The 23,895-nt window shown below is 54.3% G+C and overlaps 2 protein-coding genes across 6 annotated transcripts in view; both read left to right on the plus strand.

The window, feature by feature from the left end:
* Positions 1-4,545: 4,545 nt before the first annotated feature.
* Positions 4,546-17,715, plus strand: LOC123625441 (C-type lectin domain family 18 member A). 5 transcript variants are annotated; one of them, XM_045533965.1, is made up of 14 exons: positions 4,660-5,612; positions 5,760-5,882; positions 6,762-6,982; positions 7,457-7,548; positions 9,387-9,614; positions 12,317-12,414; positions 12,804-12,925; positions 13,076-13,183; positions 13,556-13,849; positions 14,206-14,312; positions 14,975-15,104; positions 15,386-15,482; positions 16,288-16,379; positions 16,878-17,715. In XM_045533965.1, the coding sequence occupies exons 3-14, from the start codon at positions 6,859-6,861 to the stop codon at positions 16,913-16,915; spliced, it is 1,530 nt and encodes a 509-aa protein (XP_045389921.1). In that variant the 5' UTR covers positions 4,660-5,612; positions 5,760-5,882; positions 6,762-6,858; the 3' UTR covers positions 16,916-17,715. The 5 variants fall into 5 exon arrangements, with proteins under 5 accessions (XP_045389920.1, XP_045389921.1, XP_045389923.1 ...); XM_045533967.1 differs by having other exon boundaries at positions 13,757-13,849; XM_045533964.1 differs by lacking the exons at positions 4,660-5,612; positions 16,878-17,715 and adding an exon at positions 4,546-4,587 and having other exon boundaries at positions 16,288-16,871.
* Positions 17,716-18,209: 494 nt separating this feature from the next.
* Positions 18,210-23,895, plus strand: part of LOC123625087 (RNA-binding protein Raly-like) — a 28,140-nt gene continuing 22,454 nt past the window's right edge. Inside the window, exon 1 of the mRNA XM_045533300.1 lies at positions 18,210-18,498. Coding sequence (XP_045389256.1) covers positions 18,210-18,498 — 289 coding nt within the window. The remainder of the gene's footprint in view (positions 18,499-23,895) is intronic.

The raw sequence follows: 23,895 nt of genomic DNA on the forward strand, positions 1-23,895 counted from the left end.
GGAGGATGTGGGCGTTTATCTTTCCCTCCACACAGCCCTGGCGTGGCTGGGGGGAGCCTCCCTCCTCCCCCTAAAGTTACTGTCGCCGTCACTGGACTGCACGGCCTGCCCACAATTAACTTCATAGTAAGCACCTGGCCCCTGACTACCCCGTGTACGTGGGAGCCCGTGTTTGTGTGGAAACCAAGGGTGTGCGTGTCCTGCTCACACCGTGGGAAGGGGAGGCCGTGGTCTGAGGGAAGCAGCCAGTGGCCCGTTACTACCCCAGCATCCAGCCACACATTCGGTCACTGGACTTTGTTTATCCAACCAGTTTTTGAGCAGTTACATCTGGGAATCCCGAAGGCTAACATGTCCTCAACAGTCTCTTCATCTGGTCTTCCAAACCCCCTTTTATTTCTAGTTTCATAAACGGTCACCCCGCCAGAAACCTGGGAGTCATCTAGTCCCCCTCACCTCTCCCTGCACCTCCAATTCGGCACCCGTCCGACAGGCTGCCTCCTCAGTGCCTCTAATCTGTGAGGACCCCTCTGTCCCCACCACCACTGCTGTGGTTGAGAGAGTTACTGTCCCTGACTTCAGTACTAACCTCCTAACGATTCTGCTTCTGTCATCCCCATCCTCCCTCTGCAGGGTCGTCTTTCTAAGACACAGCAGGTCACTGACTCCCTGACTTGAAACCCTCAAGTGACACCCCTCTGTCAGGAGGTAAAGCTCAGACTCCTGGCCAACCACGGTCGCTGTGGCATGCTGGCCGTGGCGCTCCAGGTCTCCGGGACCCCGCTGTGTGTGATGCCGGGGCCTGAGCCCAGTTCACTCTCCCTGCCTGCGGCTGCGACTGGATCTTATCTCGCACCTGCTCTTACATCACACTGAGAGGTTTGCCACACCCATGTTTTGCTCACTAAGATGCCCTCCTGGCCCCCATCCTGCTTTGGGCGGAAAGTTCCTAATTTAGAATCAAATGATCCCCTTCCTACATCCCTCCAGTCACCTTGGCAGAGCCCTCCCATCTTTCAAAACAAAGCCCACCAGGTACAGTGGCTCACACCTGTAATCCCAGCACTTTGGGAGGCCAAGGTAGGAGGATCCCTTGAGGATGGGAGATCGAGACCAGCCTGGGCACATAGCAAGACCTCTTTTTTAAAAAAAAAAAAATTATCTGGGCATAGTGGCATATGCCTGTAGCTACTGAGGAGGCTGAGTGAGGAGGATCACTTGAGCCCAGGAGTTCAAGGCTGCAGTGAGCTATGATTGCCAGTGGCATTCCAGCCTGGGCAACAGCTAGACCCTGTCCCAAAAGAGAAAAAAAAAACCCGCCACATCCTTTCTTGATACATCTTTACTTTTTCTCCTCTACTGGCTCTGTAAATCTCTCTGAGGAGGACTTGACTTCTTTGAAACACCTAGTATATAATAGATGATTAAATGAGTGGGGGAAAGTGAAGAACAGGAACTCTGTTTGCCAGCTTGAAACCGGGGAAAATGCCCCGTTGCTTCCCAGGTTGGATGTGATTCCTTTAATGCCTTTGTTCACATCTACAGGTAGGTGGCGCTGTGGCATGTGATTTGCGGCTTCCTGGGCTCACAGGGCTGTGCGGACTATGTCAGATCAATTAGAAACCCGTCAAACTCATCAAACCTCCCTGGGAAGGCTGCTAACCCAGCGTGGCCTCTGTGGCACAGAAGGACTGAAATGAGGCTCTGTGGGTGCAGCCTCCACAAGAGGGAGGTGCCCTTTCCTCCAGCTGCTTGTTCACGTGAAAGGCTCTGTAGAGTTAGGGACCCTCAGACACTTAGATCTGGGCTGCCATCTGCCTCAAGCCCTTCAGAATCCCAGATTGTCATGGTGGGTTAAGAACATGACTTTGGGCTTGACCTGGCCTGGGCCTGAATGCCAGCATTGCATCTCCCTTGGTGTATGACCTTGCGAGGTTGCCTTTCCTAGGCCTCCATTTACTTGATTGTAAATTGGACAGTGACACCTACTTTATGGGGTTTTTATGAGACTCAATGCATATAAAATTCTAGGCCCATTGCAAAATCTTCCCATGCATGACAGCTGTTTTTGTACTACTCCTTCAAGGCAAACTGCATGGCCCTTGTGTTTCCAGATTGTGGGAGATGCTGGGAGATGAGCAAAACTAAACAACCCAAAGAGGCTGAGAAACATGCAGCTAGAGGAGCAAAGGACCTGGGCCCAGACCTGTTTGCCAGGTGCTTGTGATTGGAGCTGGGCTGGAGTCCCCAGGTGCCATTGGTGCTGATGTCTTAAATGAGCTCATTGTGGCTTATTTACTAACTACATGAGCTTAACTCCAGGATGCAGCCTGGGAAGTAGATGCAATTGTCTGAGCCCAGGAAGCTACCTCAAACTCCCGGGCTCAAGCAATCCTCCTGCCTTAGCCTCTCGAGTAGCTTGGACTACATACAGGCATGTGCCACCATGACTGGCTAATTTTTCTCTTTTTTGTAAAGACGGGGTCTCGCTTTTGCTCAGGTTGGTCTTGAACTCCTGACCTTCTAGTGATCCTCCCACCTCAGCCTCCCAAAGTGCTGAGATTACTGGCGTGAGCCACCACGCCTGGCCTCAGTGCATTGCTTTAACTGACTTTCAGATGTTAAACCAACCGTATGTTCCGGAATAAATCCCACTCAGTGATGGTGTTTAATCCTTTTTATAAATTGTTAGATTAGTTTTGTAATACTTCGTTGAAGCTTTCTTTGTCTGTGTTTATGAGGGATATTAATCTAGAGTTTCCTGTGATGTCTTTGCCTGATTTTGGTGTAAGGCTAACACTGACCTTAGGGGATGAGTTGGGAAATGTTCCTCCTTTTCTGCTTTCTGAAAAAAGTTTGTATATGATTGGGATTTTTCCTTCCTTAAATATTTTATAGAATTTGCCAGTGAAGTCATTTGTACCTGAGCTTTTCTTTGTGGAAAAGATTTTTTTTTAGCATAAAGTTGTTCTTAATATTTCCTTATAAACTTTTTGACTTCTATAGGCTCAGTTGTCATGATGATGACATTTTTTCCCTCCTGATATGGATAATTTTGTCTTTTCTCTCTTTTCTAGGTGTTTATTAAAAGAACTTTTTAAATTGTATAATTATGTTTAGAGCAACTTTATTCATAACAAGCAAAAGCTTAAAACAACCCAAATTCTGTTGATAGAAGAATGAATAAACAACTGGACATACAATGAAATGCTACCAGCAATTTTAAACAAATAAGAAACAACCTGCTGATACGGACAACAACATGGAGAATCTCACAGACACGATATGGAGAAGAATCCAGACATTAAAGTGTGCATATTACATGAGTCCATGTGTATGAGAATCAGAGGAAATAAAACTTACCTATGCTGATAGAAGTCAGAATAGAAGTTGCTTATTGAGGAATGAGAATTGACCAGAAAAGTGCACGAAGGAAATTTCTGGGGAGATAAAAATAGTCCAAGGCCAGGCGCGGTGGCTCACGCCTGTAATCCTAGCACTCTGGGAGGCCGAGGCGGGAGGATCGTTTGAGCTCAGGATTTGGAGACCAGCCTGAGCAAGAGCGAGACCCTGTCCCTACTAAAAATAGAAAGAAATTAGCCAGACAACTAAAAATCTATATAGAAAAAATCAGCTGGGCAGCTGGGACATGCCTGTAGTCCCAGCTACTTGGGAGGCTGAGGCAGGAGGATTGCTTGAGCCCAGGAGTTTGAGGTTGCTGTGAGCTAGGCTGACGCCATGGCACTCTAGCCCGGGCAACAAAGCAAGACTGTGTCTCAAAAAAAAAAAAAAAGAAATAGTCCAAATGCTGAGTAGGGTGTTGGTTACACCCATGTGTACACTTGTCAGAATTCATTGAATTGTACACGTAAGGTATGTGCAGTGAGTACATAAATATTAGCTCAGTTGTATATATATGTACCTGTATATGTAGGTGTGCATGTATAATCATGTGTCGCTTAACGATGGCTGTGTCCTGAGGATTGTGTCATTATGTGATTTCGTCATTGTGGGAACATCACAGAGTGCGCTTACACAAACCTAGATGGAATAGTACACTACATACCTAGGCTACGGAGTATAGCCCTGTATAGCATGTTACTGTCCTGAATACAGTTGTAACACAGTGGTAAATATTTGTGTATCTAAACATAGAAAAAGTACAGTAAAAATACGGTATGATAATCTTATGGCACCACTCTTGTATTAATATATTGGGTCTGGTCTGTCATTGACTGAAACTTTGTTATGAGGCGCATGACCTTTTATATATAATAAGAGGCAAAATGTTAGCAATTGATGAATCTAGGTAAAATGTATACGAATGTTCATTGGACTATTCTCTCAACTTTTCTATAAGTTTCATGTTTTTCAAAATGAAATTTTTAGAAATTTAAAATAAAGTGGATATGTAATTTTTAGAAAAAAGTGAAGCCTCAGCTTTCCTGGAGTTGAATGTAAATCTTTTTTGTTTTTCTTTTTTTTTTTTTTTAGAGATAGGGTCTTGCTATGTTGCCTACTCTGGTCTTGAACTCCTGGGCTCAAGTGATCCTCCTGCCTCACCCTCCCGAACATCTAGGACTACAGGTATGCACCACCAAGACTGGCTTGAATGTAAATCTTAGAGAGATTTTTTTTTTTTTTGGAGACCATCAACAGAATTTCATGGCTGTGAAAAAACGAGCTGCTTCACAGACAGAATGGCTTGAACACTGCAGCTCCAAGTGCAGACTGAGAGCAGAGGTGACAGCTAGGGGGGTGGATTGTTAGAGACTCAATGTGATAAAGCAAACGTAGTCAAATGTGAACTGTAAAATCTGGGTGCTGGATACAAGCTGCATACAGCCTCTCCCAGAGAAAGTGCCTTGCAGGAACAGGGCTGCTCGTTCCTAAAACCCACCCCCACCCCTGAGCTGGCTCCAGCAGAAAGTCTGGACCCAGGAAGAGATACCACATAAACTGAGGTGCAATGCCCTGGTTAGGGAGTCCAGCAGAGGTTGTCATCCCAGCCCAGTGCCACGCGGTTGGACGCTGAGGCTCAGGGTGGAAGTGACATTCCCAGGGTCACACAGACCGTATCAGGGAGAGCGTAGGCCCTTGGGCGTCTCATCTCGTGCCTTATCCACTCAGCTCCTCCTCTTCTGGCTCGTGACCCTACCGTCACCCTGGACTCATCTTGCCATGAGCCAGGGCCACCAGGGACCCTCAAAAGTTGCTTCACCCTGATCCCCAAAATACATTTTCCTCCCACCTGTCCCAAGTGCCTGGCATCATTGCTATTATGGGACAACTACTCACGTTTATCATCAAAACCCAGGAGTAGGAAGTGGGCATTTTATTACCTGGCACAGAGCAGAGCTGTGGAAATTGAACTCAGGAAGATCAAGATGTGAATGAACGCGGTGGGGGTGTGAGGGCAGAGATCTTTGATTGGCTGGGGTACACCTCAGACAAGTCCCACACTGAGCCCCAGTTTCCTCATCTACGGAATGGGCGTCCCATCTGCCACTACACAGTTGTTGTGACAATGAGATGAACTTGCACACGTGAACACGGTTTATAAGCTCTGTAAGAAGAGGTCGCTGTCATTAAGCATTGCTGGGACCCGTGTGGTGAGTTTGAGGTGGCCGCATCATCTGTTTGAGGGAGGCCCTGGGTATGGGCAGGAGACCCGCAGCCCCAGGTCACCTTCGTGGTCCTTGTGGCTGGCCTTGCCCCACCCCCTAACACCCATGATGACATCCTCGGTGTCCCCCCAGGAAAGCCAAGCCCACCTGCATCTCAGCCGAGCCCCCACGGAGTCGACACCCAGCTCTGAGGGGCGCTGGCCCAGGACCCGCAGTCACGCAAACTCCAAAGGGCAGAAGCAGTTGGTTTGCCAGGTGGGCCTTGGGCAGGGCTGAATAACCTTCCGTCTGCCCTGAGAGGAATGTGGGCATCTGCCTGTGGCCTGGGAGACAGTCTTTTGTTTTCTAAGAAATGTGGGCCGGGTGCAGCTTCTCCTGGTGGGATCCTGTGGGCCACAGCCAGGCCCGGACATCATGGCCGTCTGCTGCCCTCCTGCTCCGCGCCTGTTTGTCTGGAGGCAGACTCCTTCCCAGCAGGACTGGAGTCAGCCGAGGGCATCACGTGCTCCGGTCCCCGCCTGCCTCGCCCCTCCTGGCGCAGTCTCGTGGGTGCGGGTGGGGGGCACTGCCCAGCAGGCTGTCCTGTCCTAAGGGACCCTTTTGCCCCCACAGGAGCGGCCCCAGCCCATTCCCCCGTGAGCCCATGGTGGCACCTGTCTGGTGTGCGGTTACCTCTCCTCCATGTTTAATTCATGGCTGGGGGTTGGGAGGAGCTTCCCAGGAAAGGAAAGAACTCCCCTGGGGTCTTGCCTGGTCCTGCCTACCTAAGAGCACATAGCTGAGTCCCCAGGGCCCGGGGTTGGAGAGTGGAAACCACCGATGGGCTCGGAGGACACTGTCCCAGCCAGGGCACAGGCATCGGTCACTAATCCGCAGCCCTGGAATGTCCTCGGGCCAATCAGCAGGGTCTCTGGGGGCTCCCCAAGGGCGCTAATAATCCTGCAATGATTAGCAGGGGCCACAGGGTCAGTGCACGCTGCTCCGCCTGCTGTCGGTGGGGCGGGCTGGCCAGGCCAAGACCGGAGCCGGCGGGCAGCCCCGGGAGCTGTCTGTCTCTTTTCATGCCAGCGCCGACGGGAGGCTGTTTGGACACACCGATTACTTACTCACCAGCCTCCCTCTTTTGTCTGCCAGCCCAGTCTGACTCCTCAAGATTGTGAATAGCTCCATCCAGCCTGGGGAGCGAGCTGGACGGCTGAGCCGGCCTGTGCCCGGAGCGCCCAACAGGCCCATGCTGCGGCCGGAGCCCTCCCCCGGGCTGGGGGGCCCCCTGCCTGTGCTCCTGGCTCTCCTTGGCATCGCCTGGGCAGAGGTGTGGATGCCCCAGCTGCGGGAGCAGGCTCCCGTGCCCGGAGGTAAGGGACATCTGGGTGAAGCGGTTGTGAACCCTGCAGAGGGGGTGCTAGGCCACTTCCGGAGGCCGAGGCCTGGGTCGTGCTGTTGTGACTTAATGCGGGAACCCTCAGAACCATGGTGGACTGGGGCTGGGGCTAGGGAGGAGGGAGGAGGAAGGGGTGGGCCCAGAGCTGGGGTCAAGGAGGAAAACTGACCAGAGCCTGCAGCTGGGCCCAGAAGCGCCTCAGTGGCCAAGCAGAGCCCCGGGCAAGGGACGCTGCCCTCCCCACGCCCCGGCCGGCCTCACCCCCACCCTGAGCCCGGCTGCTCTACCCAGGCTTCTTTCTCCATCTCTGCACCCCGTGCCCTCCCCACACCCACCACCCTCCTCTCCCGGCCTACGTCTTGTTTCCTAAGGGGGCCTGCACCCTCACCCGCCCTGGCTCGGGCTCAGGTTCCCCTGCTCATAGCCTGACCTCCTCTCTCCACCCCAGCCTTGAGCAGGAAGGAGAGTTTCTTGCTCCTCTCCCTGCACAACCGCCTGCGCAGCCGGGTCCACCCCCCTGCGGCCAACATGCGGAGAATGGTGAGTGCCTCCGCCCAGCTCTGCTCTGCCAGGGGGGCACCGGGAGGGACAGGCCCCAGAGGAGGGCTCAGCCACAACCAGTCACCTTGCCCACTGGAGAGACTGTGACCCTGGTTCCTGGGGCTCTGTGGCTTCTTCCCCCCAGGGGACCCTCCGTGCAGGAGGTCTGACCCCTCTGCTAACACAGGCCTGAAGGGCAGGCCTTGGGCCTTCCCTGGCACCTGTTGCCATGGAGACCAGGAGCCGTGGAAGGAGACAGTCCCCTCCTCCAGGGAAAAAGAGTGTCCCCAGGAGTCCAGCAGGATGGTGGCGGGGTAGGGTGGGGGGGGTGCAGAGATCTTCCTGGGCTTATCTGGGCCACCAGGCGGGGCCTCTCCCAAGCCCCCTGCTGATTCACTGTTCACGTTTCACAGCAGGAGCAGGTGTGGGGAGGCGGCATTTCCCACCACCCCACCTGGGGCTGCGGGGTTGGCTGTCTTCAGGGGTCTCAGAGATGCTGCCCCCCATAGTCTGGGACCCAGCAGCCACAGACCACGTTCACAGGCCAGGGAGCAGGGGCAGGCCTGAGCGGGGGCGGGCAGGGTTCCCCATGGCTGCCTCCCATGAACTCCTCGTAGGCGGGCGGTGACCTTGAGAGCTCTGGGGTCAGTTTCCCAGGAGGTGGGGGTGGGGAGGCGAGGGCATGGGGGAGATGTCACTTCTCCCCCTTTCCCGGCCCTGAGTGGCTCTGCCAATCCACAGGCCCAGCCCCTGGGCAGCCAGGGCTTTCCCAGCTATGACACCCAGTGGTGGGTGCTCCTGCCTGGGACCCCGCAGGTGCTGTGGTCAGTGGGCTGGCAGTTGGCACTGTTTTCAGGGCCTTTTATGGAAGTCCTGGAAAGCCACATTTTAGTAAAAGGTACAAGTGGAGCCCACCCCTCAGCCCCCCTCCCACCTCGGCCCTGGGCTCCCCTTGTACGCACTGGAGACTGGTGGGAGGGCCCCAAGGAGTCCCCTGCTCCCGGTGCAGCCCTGTCAGAGGCAGAATCCCAGGGGACATCTGCTCGAGGCCAGGCCTGCTGGGGCCGCCCTGAGGGGCGCCCTCCCCCCCTGCATCGGTTCAGTCCTCACAGCCCTGCTCTCCTGCATCGTCCCCATTTTACACATGAGGACGCTGAGTCTCATGGGGAGTAAGTACCCACTGGGGGTCACATGGCTGGACCAGGGGGTGGGGTGGGGGAGCAGTGAGGCCTGCTCCAGAGAACTCTCCAAAGCCAGGAGATGTCTCACACCCTTTGCTTCCACACTGTACCCCTACTTACTCCAAGGCGGAGGTGGGGGGGCCGAGAAAACAGGCCAGAGGGGCACGGCCACCTCGGGACGGCAGCCTGGCCGGGTGGGAGCGGCCGAGCCTTTCTGACAACGGGCAGAACACAGAGCCAGTCGGGAAGGCTTGGGCACCACCTACCTGACAGGAAAGGACAGGGGAAGCTCACCCCACTGCCTGTGCAGAGGCTCGGTGCCCACGCCGGGACGCAGCGCGAGGAGGCTCTGTCCTGGGAGGAGCCGAGCTCTGGATCGGGTGTCAGGTGCCGCTGTGCCTTCCCAGCACACCTGGGAGGGCTCCCGGTGGGTCCTGCCTGACCTTTCCTGGCCCCGGCTCAGTGAGACAGACCAGTTCAGAGCATCAGGTGTGCAAGCAGGACTCCTTATCCAGTGCTCTCCTCTCCGCATGACCTGGCAGGCACCTCCTGGGTGCTTGTAGACAGTGGAGGAGTTGAATCATTGAGGCCGGGCCCAGCAGTCCCCTCCTTTACCCAAAGGCCTCCCGCTGACGCCTCTGTCTGTGCCACCCCCAGGATTGGAGTGACAGCTTGGCCAGACTGGCTCAAGCCAGGGCAGCCCTCTGTGGCACCCTGGCCCCGGGCCTGGCGTCTGCCCCGCAGGTGGGCTGGAACGAGCAGCTGCAGCCGGCAGGCTTGGCGTCCTTTGTCGAAGTGGTCAGCCTGTGGTTCGCAGAGGGGCAGCGGTACAGCCACGCCACAGCCGAGTGTGCCCACAACGCCACCTGCGCCCACTACACTCAGGTGAGTGTGTTGCAGGTGAGGCCAAGGTACAGGCTCCCGGGCCCCTGAGGCCAGCCGGGTCATCTCAGAAGAGGCTACGGTTTGTCCTAACTTTTTGGGATTCCTTTTCTTCCGATTTGTTTAATTTTACTTTTTTCAATCTTAAATATGAGTTATTTAAGACATAAATTTAGAAATGGACCCCCTCTTACCCACTACCAAGATTTAAAAGACGTTACTAAGCTAAAGCCCCGCTCTTCCCTTTCCTCCCTGTCCCTGCCCGGAAGGAACTTTCCTGAAATTCAGGTACATCTCTTCCAAGCAGGTTTCTTTCTTTTTTTTCTTCATTCAACAAATATTTGTCAACTGCCTTCGATGTACCTGGCACTCTTTTGATGCTAAGGTACAGCACTGAAAAACAGAAGCCAAATCCCAAGCAGGTTTTAATATTTTATTACACATATAAGTGTTTTTATACCTTTTCCACTTGTGCAAGTGAGTTGTGTTTTTAAATCTTACATAAATGTTCTCTCTGTGTGTCTCCTTTTGAAGCTTTATCACTCCAGACCACATATAAGATTTACTTCCATTGGTCCACATAGGCACGGGGGATTCATGTTGACTATTCATGTTTCACTATGAATAAAATGTAATTCATTCATTCTAAAGGCTATGGACGGGCATCTAGGTTATTTCTGCTTTTTTATCATTACAAACCATACCGCGGCACACTGACCCTGTTCAGGTCCTGTTGTGCATGTGTGTCCAGAGTTTCTCTAGGAGAGACTTGGAAGAGGAATGGCCTGTCACAGAGAACACGCACCTACAACCATGTGTTGCCAAAGCGATCGCAGCAGCTGTACAGACCAGCAAACCAGTTCCCACTTCCCAGCATCATCGGGCTCCTTGATTTCTGCCAGAATCCAGGGTGTTTCTCACTCTGTTTTCAGTTTCATTTCCCTGATTACCTATGAGACTGAGCACATTTCCCACTAATTAGTCAGGCTGGTCTCTAATTCCTGACCTGGAGTGATCCTCCCGCCTTGGCCTCCCAGAATGCTAGGAATACAGGTGTGAGCCACCGCACCCGGCCTTGTATTTCTTCTTGAGACAGTTTTTCCAAGTTCTGTTTTCTAGGGAATTGTCCATTTTATGTTTTCTAATTTATTGGTTATAATTGCTCATTACTTAACAAGAGATTTGAACTAGAATTAAGCATAGATTTTAAAAAATATTTACTCTATAGCTCTGTTCTTTTTAAATTCCCAGTATTGTTTATTTGTACCTTCTCTCTTTAATTCTTTACCAATATTCACAAAGTTTTGTCTATTTTATTAATCTTTTCAACAAATCAGCTATTTGCTTTTGTTCTCTGTTTTTCCTTTATTCTTAATTTTATTAATTTCTGCTTATTTTTTCTTCTATTTTAATTTACTCCATTCTTTTTTATCTCTTTGATGTGGATTCTTAACTCATTAATTTTAAATCTGTTTCTGTTTCTACCATGTACATTTAAAGCTATGAATTTTCCTCTAAACTACTTTAGCTGCATCCCATAAGTTTTGGTATTTAGTGTTTTCATTGTTATTTAGAGCTATTTCCTATTTCCAGTAATGATATTGTTTTTTATTTTGAAATGTATATTTAAGTCTCCAAACTATGTTTTCTTCTTTACTTATTTCTAAATTATTTACCTTAAATTTCATTACATTGAGTTCATAGAATGTGGCCTGTAGGATGTTGATTCCTTGGTATTGTTGAAACTTACTTTGTGGTCAAATGTGGGGTCTTACTTTGTGATTTGCAAAAGTTCTGTAGATTCTTAAAAAGAATGCATACTCTCTAATTGTTGGATACAGGTATATAACTGCATGCTTACCCCTCCCTGCCAGAACCCAGTCTCATACTTGTCTGGCTACCAGAGAGTTTGCTTCCTTGTTTTTGTGTGTTGACCACTTGTGCTGTTTCCAAATTGTCACCAATTCTAAGACTTTAAATCTAAGTTTAAAGGTCTGTATCCATTAGCTTTTGCTGCATGACATACCACCCCAAAATTTAGCAGCTTTTGATTTTGCAGGTCAACCATTGGGGTTGGGCTCTGCAGGGAGGTTCTCTGGTCCTGGCTGGGCCCACTCATGCAGCTGTAGTCAGCTAGTGGGTTAGCTGGGAGCTGGCTGTGTAGAATGGCCCCAAGTAGCTCATCTTGCCCTTTCAACCTCCAGCATGCTATCCTGAACTTGTTTGTGTGGTGGCTGTGCATGGTTCTGTGAGTCTGAGTGGAAGTTGCAAGATCCTGTGAGACCAGATTCAAAATCAGTCCAGTATCATTTCTGCTGCAATCTATCAGAAAACACATGTCACAAGGCCAGCCAGATTCAAGGAGTGGGGAAAGAGACACCTCCTCTTACTGCAAAGAGCTGCAAAGTCATGTAGCAAGAAGGGTTATGGTCATTTTGCAATCACAAGGCCCTTGATGTCCAAGTCTCTCTCCACCCATCCACAATCTCCCCTCCCTTCAGGTTTGCTGGCCCCGCCCCCTCCACTTAGAAAGCCTTCCTAGGCTGTTCCCACCCATCCTGTATCCCTGCCCAGGACAGCCCCTGCTCCTGAGGCCCTCAAGGAGGTGAGGGAGCTGTCTCTCTGCCTGGACTATGGCAAAAGCTATGTCCCCCTCCCCAGGGCCAGTCCATGACAGGGTTTCTGAGCCACTGTGTCTCCTACAGCTCGTGTGGGCCACCTCGAGCCAGCTGGGCTGTGGGCGGCATCTGTGCTCTGTGGGCCAGGCAGCCATGGAAGCCTTTGTCTGTGCCTACTCCCCTGGGTAAGCCCCCACGATGGCAGCTGCCCTGCCACTCCTGCTGGGCTGTCTGGGAGGTGGGGAGGGATGCTTTCACCCACAGTGACATGCCCACCCACGCACCTGGAGGCGTTTACCCCTTGGTGGGAGGGGGAAGAAGCAGAAAGGGAGAGAGTGAAGGTTCTGGCCATGCGGATGTGCCTACCTGGAAGCACGACCCTGGTTTTGGGGAATTACCCAGGACTAGTTTGGAGGTCATCTTTTGTTTCCTAGGGAATGTCCCCATCTTGTCCAGCTCCCTGACCTCCCTAGTGGGGCCAGAGGAGCTGAGGGGCCCGTGGGGCAGGCAGCAAGGCCCACTCCACCTTGCCTAAGGCCAGGCCCTTGCAGACCCTTGGCACTTGCTCTCACAGAGGCAACTGGGAGGTCAACGGGAAGACAATCGTCCCCTATAAGAAGGGTGCCTGGTGTTCGCTCTGCACAGCCAGTGTCTCGGGCTGCTTCAAAGCCTGGGACCACGCAGGGGGGCTCTGTGGTGAGTGCCCCACCCGCCTGCCTCCTCCTGGCACAGCAGGCACACAAGGTCTTGGCCTGGTGATCCTGGGGTGGGTGGCAGCTTCCTGAGGGGCTGTCCGGGAAGCCCTGGACCTCAGCACCCAGGGAGGCTCCCTCCTCATCTCACCAGAGGTCCCCAGGAACCCATGTCGCATGAGCTGCCGGAACCACGGACATCTAAATGTCAGCACCTGCCACTGCCACTGTCCCCCTGGCTACACGGGCAGATACTGCCAAGGTGAGAGACACTGGAGTTCCAGATGACGACCGCCCGGGGCATCCAGTGTGTGAGCGGGCAGCCCCCTAGGGGTGAGGAGGGAGGCCGAGACCGGGTGTGCACACGCCTGCCCGCGTGGCGTGTCCCGGGGCTGTTACACTTACTGAGAGTGCTTTGGGGGAGTCTCACGTGTGTTAGGGGGTGCTGACCATGTACGTGCTGAGTGTGCACACTGCATTTATGGAGCACCAACTGTCTGCCAGACCCTGAGCTGTGCAGGGGATTCAAACCAGAATCAGATTTGGCCCCTAGGGCTCTGGGATGGTGGGAGGAGGATAGAATCAGGAACCAGAAGTCAATTCTTGCCCCCACCGCACCCTGCTCTGTGACCAGGGGCAGGTCACCTCCCAAGCCCCAATTTGCCTCTTTCTACAATGGGGATCAAACTGAAGACGCCAAGCATGGCAGCAGCTGGAAGCCCTGATGGGTTCTGTCTCTGTGGTTGGCATTTCCGCATGTTCGAGGCCTGTGGGGCAGCGTGGTGTCCAGGTGGCTGGGGGCTGAGCCCTCTGCCCTCCTGCCCCGTCCTGGCAGTGCGGTGCAGCGTGCGGTGCGTGCACGGCCGGTTCCGGGAGGAGGAGTGCTCCTGTGTCTGCGACGTGGGCTACGGGGGAGCCCAGTGTGCCAGTGAGTGCCGTCCCCAGGCCCCCTTGGGGGGGGTGCCAGCTCCCAGGAGCCCACTGTGTGCGTTTCCTCCCAACCCCTCAGTCAGTGACATCACATTTGTAGCTCAAAGTTGACCACAATGTAAGGAATGACACCACAAATTGGCAAATACTATAAACTGTGGATTTTGGGGGGGGCGGGGGACAGCGAGAGAGATTTCCTCGTTACACAGTTACCAGCACACCACTGCCCCACCCACTCTCCAGTTTGGAGCAGGTGGCCGGAGGAAGGGACACTTTGGGCGCAGCTCCTTGGCAGGACGGGAGAGGGTGACAATTCTGAGGTCGGCACACACTAACTGAGCCCCTCCCCCTCAGCCAAGGTGCACTTTCCCTTCCACACCTGCGACCTGAGGATCGATGGGGACTGCTTCATGGTGTCTTCAGAGGCAGACACCTACTACGGAGCCAAGCTGAAGTGCCAGGTGACCACTGTCCCCTGCCTTCCCCAGAACCCCCAGGGTCTCAAGTGAGGGTCTTAATGGAGGGACCCTGGACTGACAGCTGGTTCCTTCGACTTCTCTGACCTCATTCCCTTCATTAGTATAAAGCAGGGGTCACAGACTCAGAGGTTCATGGAAGCTGGGAGGTCACTTAATGACCTGAGGGACCCAGAGACGAGGTCCACACCCAACCTCTATCCAAGGGAGCTGACCTGACTCCGCTCCAGCTGTGGGTCGCCATGCAGGAATTTGAGTTCAGCGTGGCCAGAACTCGGGATTTAAGAGAACCAGAGATCCAGATTTTCGCTGGCATCTCTCAGTGTATCAATGCGGGCAGTCAGTTTGAATGTGTGTAAGACACTGTGCAGGCGAAACAAAACCTTTCTGGGGGTAGGACCCTGCTGGGGCCTCTGGGCTGCCAGCTGGGCTCCTGTGCTCAGAGAGAGGAGAAGCAGGCAGGGGAGCAGAAAGGGGACCCCTATTCCTAGAGGCAGGAGGCTGTCAGGGCCAGGGGTGACAACAGCCCTGCCAGCACACACATTTGGCATCCATAGTCATGGGAGGTGGGTGGCAGGAAGGGCAGGGGGGCGGGCATGAGCTCTGGGGGCCCTGCCAGTCCGGCGTGACCGGGGTGGGGGTTACAGAGAAAAGGTGGGGTGCTGGCCCAGATCAAGAGCCAGAAAGTGCAGGACATCCTCGCCTTCTACCTGGGCCGCCTGGAGACCACCAATGAGGTGACCGACAGCGACTTCGAGACCAGGAACTTCTGGATTGGTGAGTGCCTGGCTGGTTGAGGGTGCAGCCAGTGTGGGGTCTCTATGCCTCATGTTGCACCAGGAATCGTGGGCTGTGGCAGCCCAGAGCCGGGACAGCAGATGGCAAGGGTGTGGCAAAGGCCTGGTGCCTAGGTTGGGGCCAGTAGCCGGGCTGCCCACCCCTTCCCCATGGAGAGGGCCAAGGGGGAAGACCCAGCAGGGGGCTGGCAGTGCTGGGAGCAGGGGCCGGAAGGGGCCCAGGGGTCTCAGGTGGGGGTAACTTCAGCTCCCCTGGCCCAGGGCTCACCTACAAGACCGCCAAGGACTCCTTCCGCTGGACCACTGGGGAGCACCAGGCCTTCACGAGTTTTGCTTTTGGGCAGCCTGACAACCAGGGGTGAGTGCGGGGTGCCCTCCCCCAGGCTTCAGCCTCCACTGAAGAACCCACCACCCCAGCCCGCTGCCTGGCTGGGCCCTCTGAGGCCTGGGCCTTGCCTGGTGCCCACGGCCAGGGAAGTCTGGGCACAGCTGGGGCAGGCACAGTGCTGAGGTGAGGGAGATGGAAATCAGAAGGCCTGTCACCTAAAGACAGGGTCCCCAAGAAGGCTGCATCCATCTACCTGTCCCCACTGTCCCCCAGTGTGTCTCCAGCCTCCATGTATTGTCTCTTCACCCCCACTGTCTCCCATTCCCCCTCTCTGCCTGCATCAGTCCCCTGGCTCTGGCGTTCCGTAGCTGTCTACCCACCTGCATCCTTTCCACACACAGCCACCGGCCACCCTGTACCGAAGACATTCTGGGCAAGTGGTCTTCAAAGCCCAGGAATGCCCAGGGCATGGGTGGAGGTGGCCAGGCTGTGTGGCTGCCAAGGGCTCCAGCTCTCTCACCCGGCCCTCCTTGCCCGGAGCCTGGAGGAACTCCAGGCCTGGTTGGCTCCCAGGCACACCTTCTGCTTGCTGGGAGGGAAGGACACCAGCCTGTCTCTTAAGGTGCCCAGTGCTCCCACTGGCCGCTGTGGCAGAGTGTGCAGGGGGGTAGGCGGAACTGTTACCCAGGCAGCACTCTGGGGCAGGGATGGGGGCTCAGGGAGGGTCTGGCTCCCAGTGGCCCAAGCTGCAAGTGGATGGGGTGGAGGGTTTAAGCCTCTCCTGACTCCTGATTTCATTCCTCCACCCTGTGTACCCGACATCCTGGCCCATCAGGTTTGGCAACTGTGTGGAGCTGCAGGCATCAGCCGCCTTCAACTGGAACGACCAGCGCTGCAAAACCCGGAACCGTTACATCTGCCAGTTTGGTGAGGGCCTTCCCAGGACTCCCCACAACTCCCTTCTCTGATCCCTGTCCCCTGGGGTACTGCTAGCCCATTGCGGGGTGCTAAGATATCTGGAGTGTATCTGAGCACACAGGGGCACTGAGGATGCTCTGTTGGGGACCTTGTACCTGCGAGTCCCTGAGGCCCAGCCAGAAACGACAGGCCCAGCATCACGCAGCATGTCCACACAGAGGCAGGACCGGAACCGAAACCTGGCAGGGGATTTCTCTAATGACCCTCTCCACCTACCACGAAAGCTGCTACCTGGGTCCCTGTCGCGTTCTCTGTGTTCCCTGATTCCCTGGAGCCCAGTGCACCATGCTGGAGGGCAGCACCAGCTCCCAGCAGCCCCTGCTAGAAGGGTCTAGGCTCCACATGGGACCATGGCCATGGGACCTTACAGACCAACTGCAGCCAGGTCCCTATCCCAGGACTGCCTGAGCTGCCACCAATGCCCAATCCCTTCTGCTTCCTTTCCAGCTCAGGAGCACATTTCGCGGTGGGACCCAGGGCCCTGAGGCCCGGCCAGGCAGCTCCCCTGCCAGCCCCTGGGTGCACCTGCTCCGCTTGCCCATCTGCCCACCTGTTTGGAACAAGGGCCAGGCTGGGACTACGTGCCCAATGTCCGGAGAGGTCTCAGACCTGCGTGATGCAGGAAGTTGGGCAGAGGGTGGTGGGGAGGCCAGCGAGGGTTGGGGAGGGCAGAGCCCGGAGAGGCTCCCTAGAAGAGCTCGGAGCCCCTCAGCCTGCTTTCAATCGGGAAGATGGGCTTCAGTTAGGCACCGAAGCAGAAGCCAGAGCCAGTGGTCAGAAGAGACTGCTCTCCCTGTTCCTGGCCAGCTGCAGCCCACAAAGGAGTAAACTCAGTTATGAATCAGCTGGACTTGCAAATGGAATGCTTGTTTTGAAGGGGAATTTAGATGACTCAGGATGATCCTGGGAAGACCAAAGGGGACCTGAGGCTTCACTGCAGTAGCCCTTACCCACCTAGTCCCTTTCCTGGTCACACTCATGATCCAGGTGACCCTCTGGATTTTTTCAGGCTCTCCAGTAAGGTGGAAGACCAGACTCTCTGCCTCAGTGAGAGGTCTTTCTTCCATCAGTTTCCATGGCTGGGCCCCAGGTGGGTGGTGTAGAAACTGCTCTGAATGTCTGGGAAGTGGTGTGTGTGTGTGTCGTCTCCACTGGTGGGGTGCTCTGACAAATCAGGGCTGGTGGCAGTCAGAAACTGCAGAGTCCCTCTCCCTTGCCCATTCTCAAACACGGCTGAACTTACATGTGTCAGACACGTAATAAACACTTGACATCTGTTAACTCACTGAAACCCTCCCACTTCTTCATTGACAAGGGAATACTACCCCCATTTTACAGTTGAAGCAGTGGAGGCACAGAGAGGTTGAGTAACTTGCCCAAGATCACACAGCTGGGAACCACACCCAGCCAGTCTGGCTATCATTTAATCTTTCCATTTTCTTTTGCTGGTTCAGCCTGTTCAATCGGGCCTACAGGAAGCTCTTTGTGCCCCGGCTTAGAGCGCGGGCACACGCGGGGTGTCCACAGAGATGCCCCCTACTATCTCCACCACCCCCAAAGGAGGGAGCCAGACGCTTGTGGCAGGGCTGAGCCACAGGCCCCTGCTTCAGGCATTTGCCCAAGGTCACCTGCGAGGACCCAGCCTCAGGCTTCTGGGCTGGCTTGCTCACTCACCCCTGCCCCCCACCGCCCCGGGTGGGGGCGCCCTGCTCTCCCGCCTTGGTCCCGTGTGTAAGCGGCAGGCAGGCATCCGGCCGCAACTCCTCGGGGACGCGGGACATGGGACACGACCCCTGTGCAGGAGCCGCAGCCACAGGCGCTGGGAGACGTCGCCCTGCGCCCAAGCGGCTCCCGCCTCCAGGGCCGCGTCGGGTGCACGCGCCCCGTGGGAGCCAGGCCCGCGCACGCGCAGCCCGCCCCCCGCCCCCCGCCGCGCGGCAGTCACCGGCCGAAGCCCTCCTGCGGCCCGCCGGCGCCCACCCGCCCACCGGGGAGCTGGCCGGGTCCCCGCTGGGCCCCCCGCGGACGGCGGTGAGGCCGCTCGGCAGCCGGGACGAGTGTCGGAGTCGTGAGTACGCTCTGCGCGCGCCCGCCGGGGGGAGGGGTGGCCCGGGCGCGCGCCCGCCGGGCCGGGGAGGAGAGGGCAGCACAGGCGGGGCGGCCGACCCCGACCCCCACCCCACGCCCAGCTGACGACCGGCCGCAGAGTCACAGGAGGGGGGTGCGCGGATGTCCCTGGGGGCGAAGTCATCTTTCGCGTCCGCAGGTGTAGACACCGGGTGTGAGGAGACCAGCCTTCGGCTCCGGAGGGGGTCCGCAGGCCACACGCAGGGAAAGTGAGGGCTGCCAGTCCCTGTCACCTCCCTGGCCCGCCTGGCTCTGGCTTTGGCTCACTGAGGAGTGATGGGGCGGGTGAGGAGGCTGGGAGTGTTTGGGAACATTTGTGCCTCCCTGGAGCTCGCTGTCCCGCTGCCGTCCCCCCCTTTCACGCTCCTTGCCGCTGTGCCACCCGGGCCCCTGGCGTCCTGGGCAGCCCCAGCGTCCTCCCTTCCGCCTCCAGTCCGCCTGGCCGCGCGTCTCCGCGTGCCCGGCGCTCCCCACAGCGAGTACAGACATGAAATCAAAGGTGTCGGTGGCAAAGGAATCGTTATTTGTGACACACACAGTAAGAGTCTGCGCCTCACAGTGGGTCCCTGGAGTGGGTTCTGGAAAACTCTCAAGGCCTGACTGAAATATTTCTGTCTCTGTGGAGTTTTTTCTGGGGAACTTTTCTTCCCCTGACACGGTAAACGCTGCTAAGCCAGGTGTGTGTTTCCAGCAAAGTCTGTGAAAGTATTGAGGGCGGTGAGGAGGGGCAGTGAGCTCGGATCCGGTTCTTTGAAAGCCCCCGCCTGCCTGGGTTTAGCTTCCGCGGGGGACAGAGAGGCAGGGCCGGCTGAGTGTGGCCGGGACTGAGTGGGAACAGCCAGGGTCCAGAGCGAGAATGACAACAAGCCGTCGGGGCTTCCGAGGAGAACGGAGCCCTCCTCCTGAGGGTTTCCTCAGCGCTGGGCAGAGGGCGCTCCGTGGTGAGCCTAGGGCTCCAGCTGGTGTTCTGGACCCAGGTTCTAGAAGGCAGGGCTTGCTCTCCGTCCCAGACATGGTGCCGCTTTGGAGGCTTTCCAGATGTTTTGGCTGCAAACCTCTAGCTGTAAAAACTCGAGCACGTGCTTTCAGTATGTTTATACGTACTTAATTATGAATTATCTCCATGTACTAGTATACTAAAATATTATATCCAGCATGAAAGAGACACAGATAAAAACTTTAAAAGGTAAAGATAAAGATGAATGTAAGTTTCTTAATATTTTCTTTATGCACGTGGAGGGGTTGCCTTGTGTGCTTGGGAAGGGCCCTCTGCTTTCTGGAGACCCGTTGCATGTAGAGGATCCAATCTCATAGCCTAGGCTGCCTAAAGAACAAGGCATCTACCGGGCATTGCCTTCCTGTGGTCTTGGCCGAGTTAAGAGTTGGCAGGATAGCCAGGCATGGTGGCATGTACCTGTAGTCCCAGCTATTTACGAGGCTGAGGCAGGAGGATTGCTTGAGCCCAGGAGTTGGAGGTTGCTATGAGCGAGGCTGACACCACGGCACCCTAGCCTGGGCAACAGAGCAAGACTCTGTATCAAAAAATAAAAATGAAAATAAAATAACTTATAAAAAAAATAAAATGCTTTGGAACTAGATAGAAGTGGGGGTTGCACGACATTGCGAATGCACTAAGTGCCACTGAATTGGTTAATTTTATATTATGTGGATTTAACCTCAGTTTTCTTATAACAGAGACAATGGTTGGTCACAGGATTTTGGGAAGAGTCAGAGAACCAGGCTGGGGGGCCTGGGTGGCCAGACATCGTGCCCCAAATTCTGCTGCAAAGCCAGTCTGTATAGATTCCCGAGCTACTGCTGCAGGACCTGGGAACTGCAGAGTGTACTCCTGACAGCAGGGACACGGGAGCCACCTTTGTGGCAGCCTCACCTCTGCTGTGGCAACTAACTCTGGCAGTTCTGTGTGCCCAGACAGGCTCTGCCAGTTCATAACTGTATGACCATTTCAGTTGAGCCTCTTCCATCAGCGTTGCTCACCGTTGTCCAGCACTTCCCTCACTAATGTATTTACTTCTCAAGGCCGTGGCAAAGGACGTATCTTTGGGGCCATCTCAGCATTCATGGGTGGGGGTGGCAGTGAGCGGGTCATACATGAAAAGTCCGTTCCAGCATTCTCATCTGGAGGTGAGACAGCGTAACACAGCGTTTCTCCAACTTGGTCCTGAGACCAGCAACATCAGCATCGCCAGAGAACTTGTTAAAAAGGCAAATTCTCAGCTGCCCAAATCTCCTGAATGGGAAACTCTGAAGCTGGGGCTGGGTGACCTGAGTTTTAACAAGGCCTCCAGGTGTTTCAGATGCAAGCTCGAGTTTGAACACCGCTGGCAGGGCACAGAGTTTGAGTCTGAAGTCAGCCCACCTGGATTCAAATACAGGCTCTGCCACTTAATAACTGTGATTTTTGCCAAGTTACTCAAAACCTAGGTTGACCACTTGTGCAAGTTTGCCTGGCACTGTCCTGACTTTAGCATTGAAAGTCCCACATCCTGGGAAACCCCTCAGTCCCACGCAAACTGGGACAGTTGGTCACCCTAAAACTGCAGTCCCAAACCCTGGGGCTGCGGACCGGTACCGTCCATGGCTTGTTAGGAACCCGGCCACACAGCAGGAAGTGAGCAGTGGAGCTTCATCTGTGTTTACAGCTGCTTCCCGTCACTTGCATCATAGCATAAGCTCCGCCTTCTGTCAAAGCAGCACATTAGATTCTCATAGGAGCTCGAACCATACTGTAAACTCACATGCAAGGGCTCTAGGTTGCACGGTCCTTATGATAACCTAATGCCTGATGATCTGAGGTGGAGCTGAGGGGGTGATGCTAGCGCTGGGGAGCAGCTGCAAATACAGATTACTGTTAGCAGAGAGGTTTGACTGCACAATAAATGTAATGCACCTGAATCATCCCCAAACCATCCCCCATCCCTGGTCCATGGAAAATGTGTCTTCTGTGAAACCGGTTCCTGATGCCAAAAAGGTTGGGGACTGTTGCCCTAAAACGTCTCTCTGCCTCATTTCCTTCTTTTGTAAAATGAGGATAATAAAATGAGTTAAACTGTTGGGAACAGCCTGGCAAGAGTAAACACTAATGAGTGTTCACACAGCTAGGCTAGCGCTCCAACTTTTCAGTTTCTCCATCAGCATTATACCATGTAAACTTGACTTGTTAACATTGGTGCTTAAAAGTGTGCCCAGCACGCAGTAAATGTTTAGCAAGTCTTAGCTCTTATTAGCATTATTAGCTAATAGTATTTGGTCACAATTGAGTCCAGGTTTCAAGGAACTATCAAATGAGGAGAACCATCCCAGTGACTCAAGCTAGCCCTGTAGAATCCTAAATCTTGGCATGTTCAACCCTGTCTAATGTTATTTTCTTCCCTCACCAGTCCTGCACCCTCAGAATCCACTCCCAGGTCACCTTCCCAAATTTTTGCCAACATCAATTAGCCAAATCTCTCCATTCTTTTGGTGATTCAATATCTTTCTCTTAGATTTTTTTGGTAATTCAATATCCTCCTAGATTTGAAGTTGTCATTGGCCCCCTGGAGCCTGCAGGAATCTGACTTGTTATTTAAGCCTGGAGAAAATGAGGGGTCACATAGGGCACTCAGGGAGACCCCGGGTCATTACAGGTGTGGGGTATGAGGAGACCCCGGGTCATCACAGGTGTGGGGTATGAGGAGACGCCGGGTCATCACAGGTGTGTCGTATGAGGAGACTCGGGGTCATCACAGGTGTGGGGTATGAGGAGACGCCAGCTGCTAGCTACAGCAAATCCGCACTCTTGCTCTCGAGAGAAGGCTGTTCTCCACTCGGGTCATGGGGTGGGGGAACCCCGGCTGACCAAGGTCCTGACATCTTCAGCACATGACTTCCCAGGTCACTCGGGGCACTGGCATTCAGGTGGCCAAGTCGGGAGGGTGGAGAGTCACTCAGAGCCTGCTATACTCCACCTTGAAAGTAGCGTCCATCCTTCCCACCCCTCTCCATGGGCCACACCTCAGCCGCATAGCACACCTAACTAACTACAAGGGAGTTTCTGTCACCAGCATCTTCAGAGTCACCAAGAGGATTGGTTTGGCCAACAAGGGTGGCTCTGTGGGGGTGAGGGGCACCCAAGTCTTACCTGGCTTCCTGCGTTGCCCTATTTTAATAGTCTCTGATCTCTACACTCCACTGTTTCCCAAATAAAGACCTTTCAAGATGTGAGTCCACTTGAGGGTCATTTTATAATCATTGACTCAAGCTTTAAGTTCGGGTTTTTACTCTCTTGGCTTTATAGCTGCAAAATATTAACATTCCCGGATTTTCTAACCATGGCCTGAGCAAAGAATTTGAATTTTGAGCTTGTCTTCCTTTTCATTTAAGCTGTGTGGTGCTATTAGTACAGCCACTGTGTCTGGCAGATCTCGACCTTGGGGTGATCTTTGTGCTCTTCTATGGCAGGAGCCACTAGGTCCCCCTAAGCCTTGTCTTTGATGGGTGCTTTGCTCCGGGGGATCACAGGATTAACTGTCTTGCCATGGCCCGCCGTGGGCTGCTGGTGTCCTGTCCCTTAATGCCAGCTGGATTTTCACTATCGTCTGGCCACTTAGCAGCCTCAGATCACCCCTGTTTCCTTCAGGGCTTCTTGCTCCATTCACTCCTGGTTCTATTTTTGTATTAATGGAGATTCTTAATTTTAAGCAACAGAAACTAATTCTGGCAACTCTAACCAGAAAAGGAGTTTGTGGAAGATGCAGGTTAGTTCCCAGGAGCTCTGAAAGGGTTGGGGAGTCAGATCTGGAAGGGGCCACTGCCTCTCCTGGGCACAAAAGCTACAACTGGCACCACCTCTAAAAGCTGGCAGGAGCTGCTGCGCTTCCATCAGTTGCCGAGATGATGATGCTTCCCATCAGCCGCTTTCATTCAGATCGGGCGTGTGGGTCGGACTGGAAGAGCCAAGCGCTGTGCCCAGCCCCTCGCTGCAAGGGAGACTGAGGGATGGGGTCAGAAAGGGGCATTCACAGCTTCTTTCCTGGGAGAAAGGGTCCATCTCAAAGTTTGGGGACACCTCTGACACAGGAAGGGGGCTCAGATGTGGGGTGGCCAGAAGAATGACTCCTGCCCACCGTAAGAAGCCACCTGGTGCACCTGGGACTCGGCTCACAGTGTTGGCCTAGTCAGCTCTGCAATTCACCAGTCGGGGATCCTGTGCAGGTGCAGCGGGTAGCAGAGTGGTCACCCTGTGTGACAACAGCAAGCCCTGGGGGTGCCAGCAGAACCAGGCCTCCCTGTCACTGAGCCCACTGAGTATTTGCAGTGAGGCATCTGACTTTTGCCA

This window comes from Lemur catta, chromosome 20, assembly GCF_020740605.2.
Source record: "Lemur catta isolate mLemCat1 chromosome 20, mLemCat1.pri, whole genome shotgun sequence".
Taxonomy (NCBI): Eukaryota; Metazoa; Chordata; class Mammalia; order Primates; family Lemuridae; genus Lemur; species Lemur catta.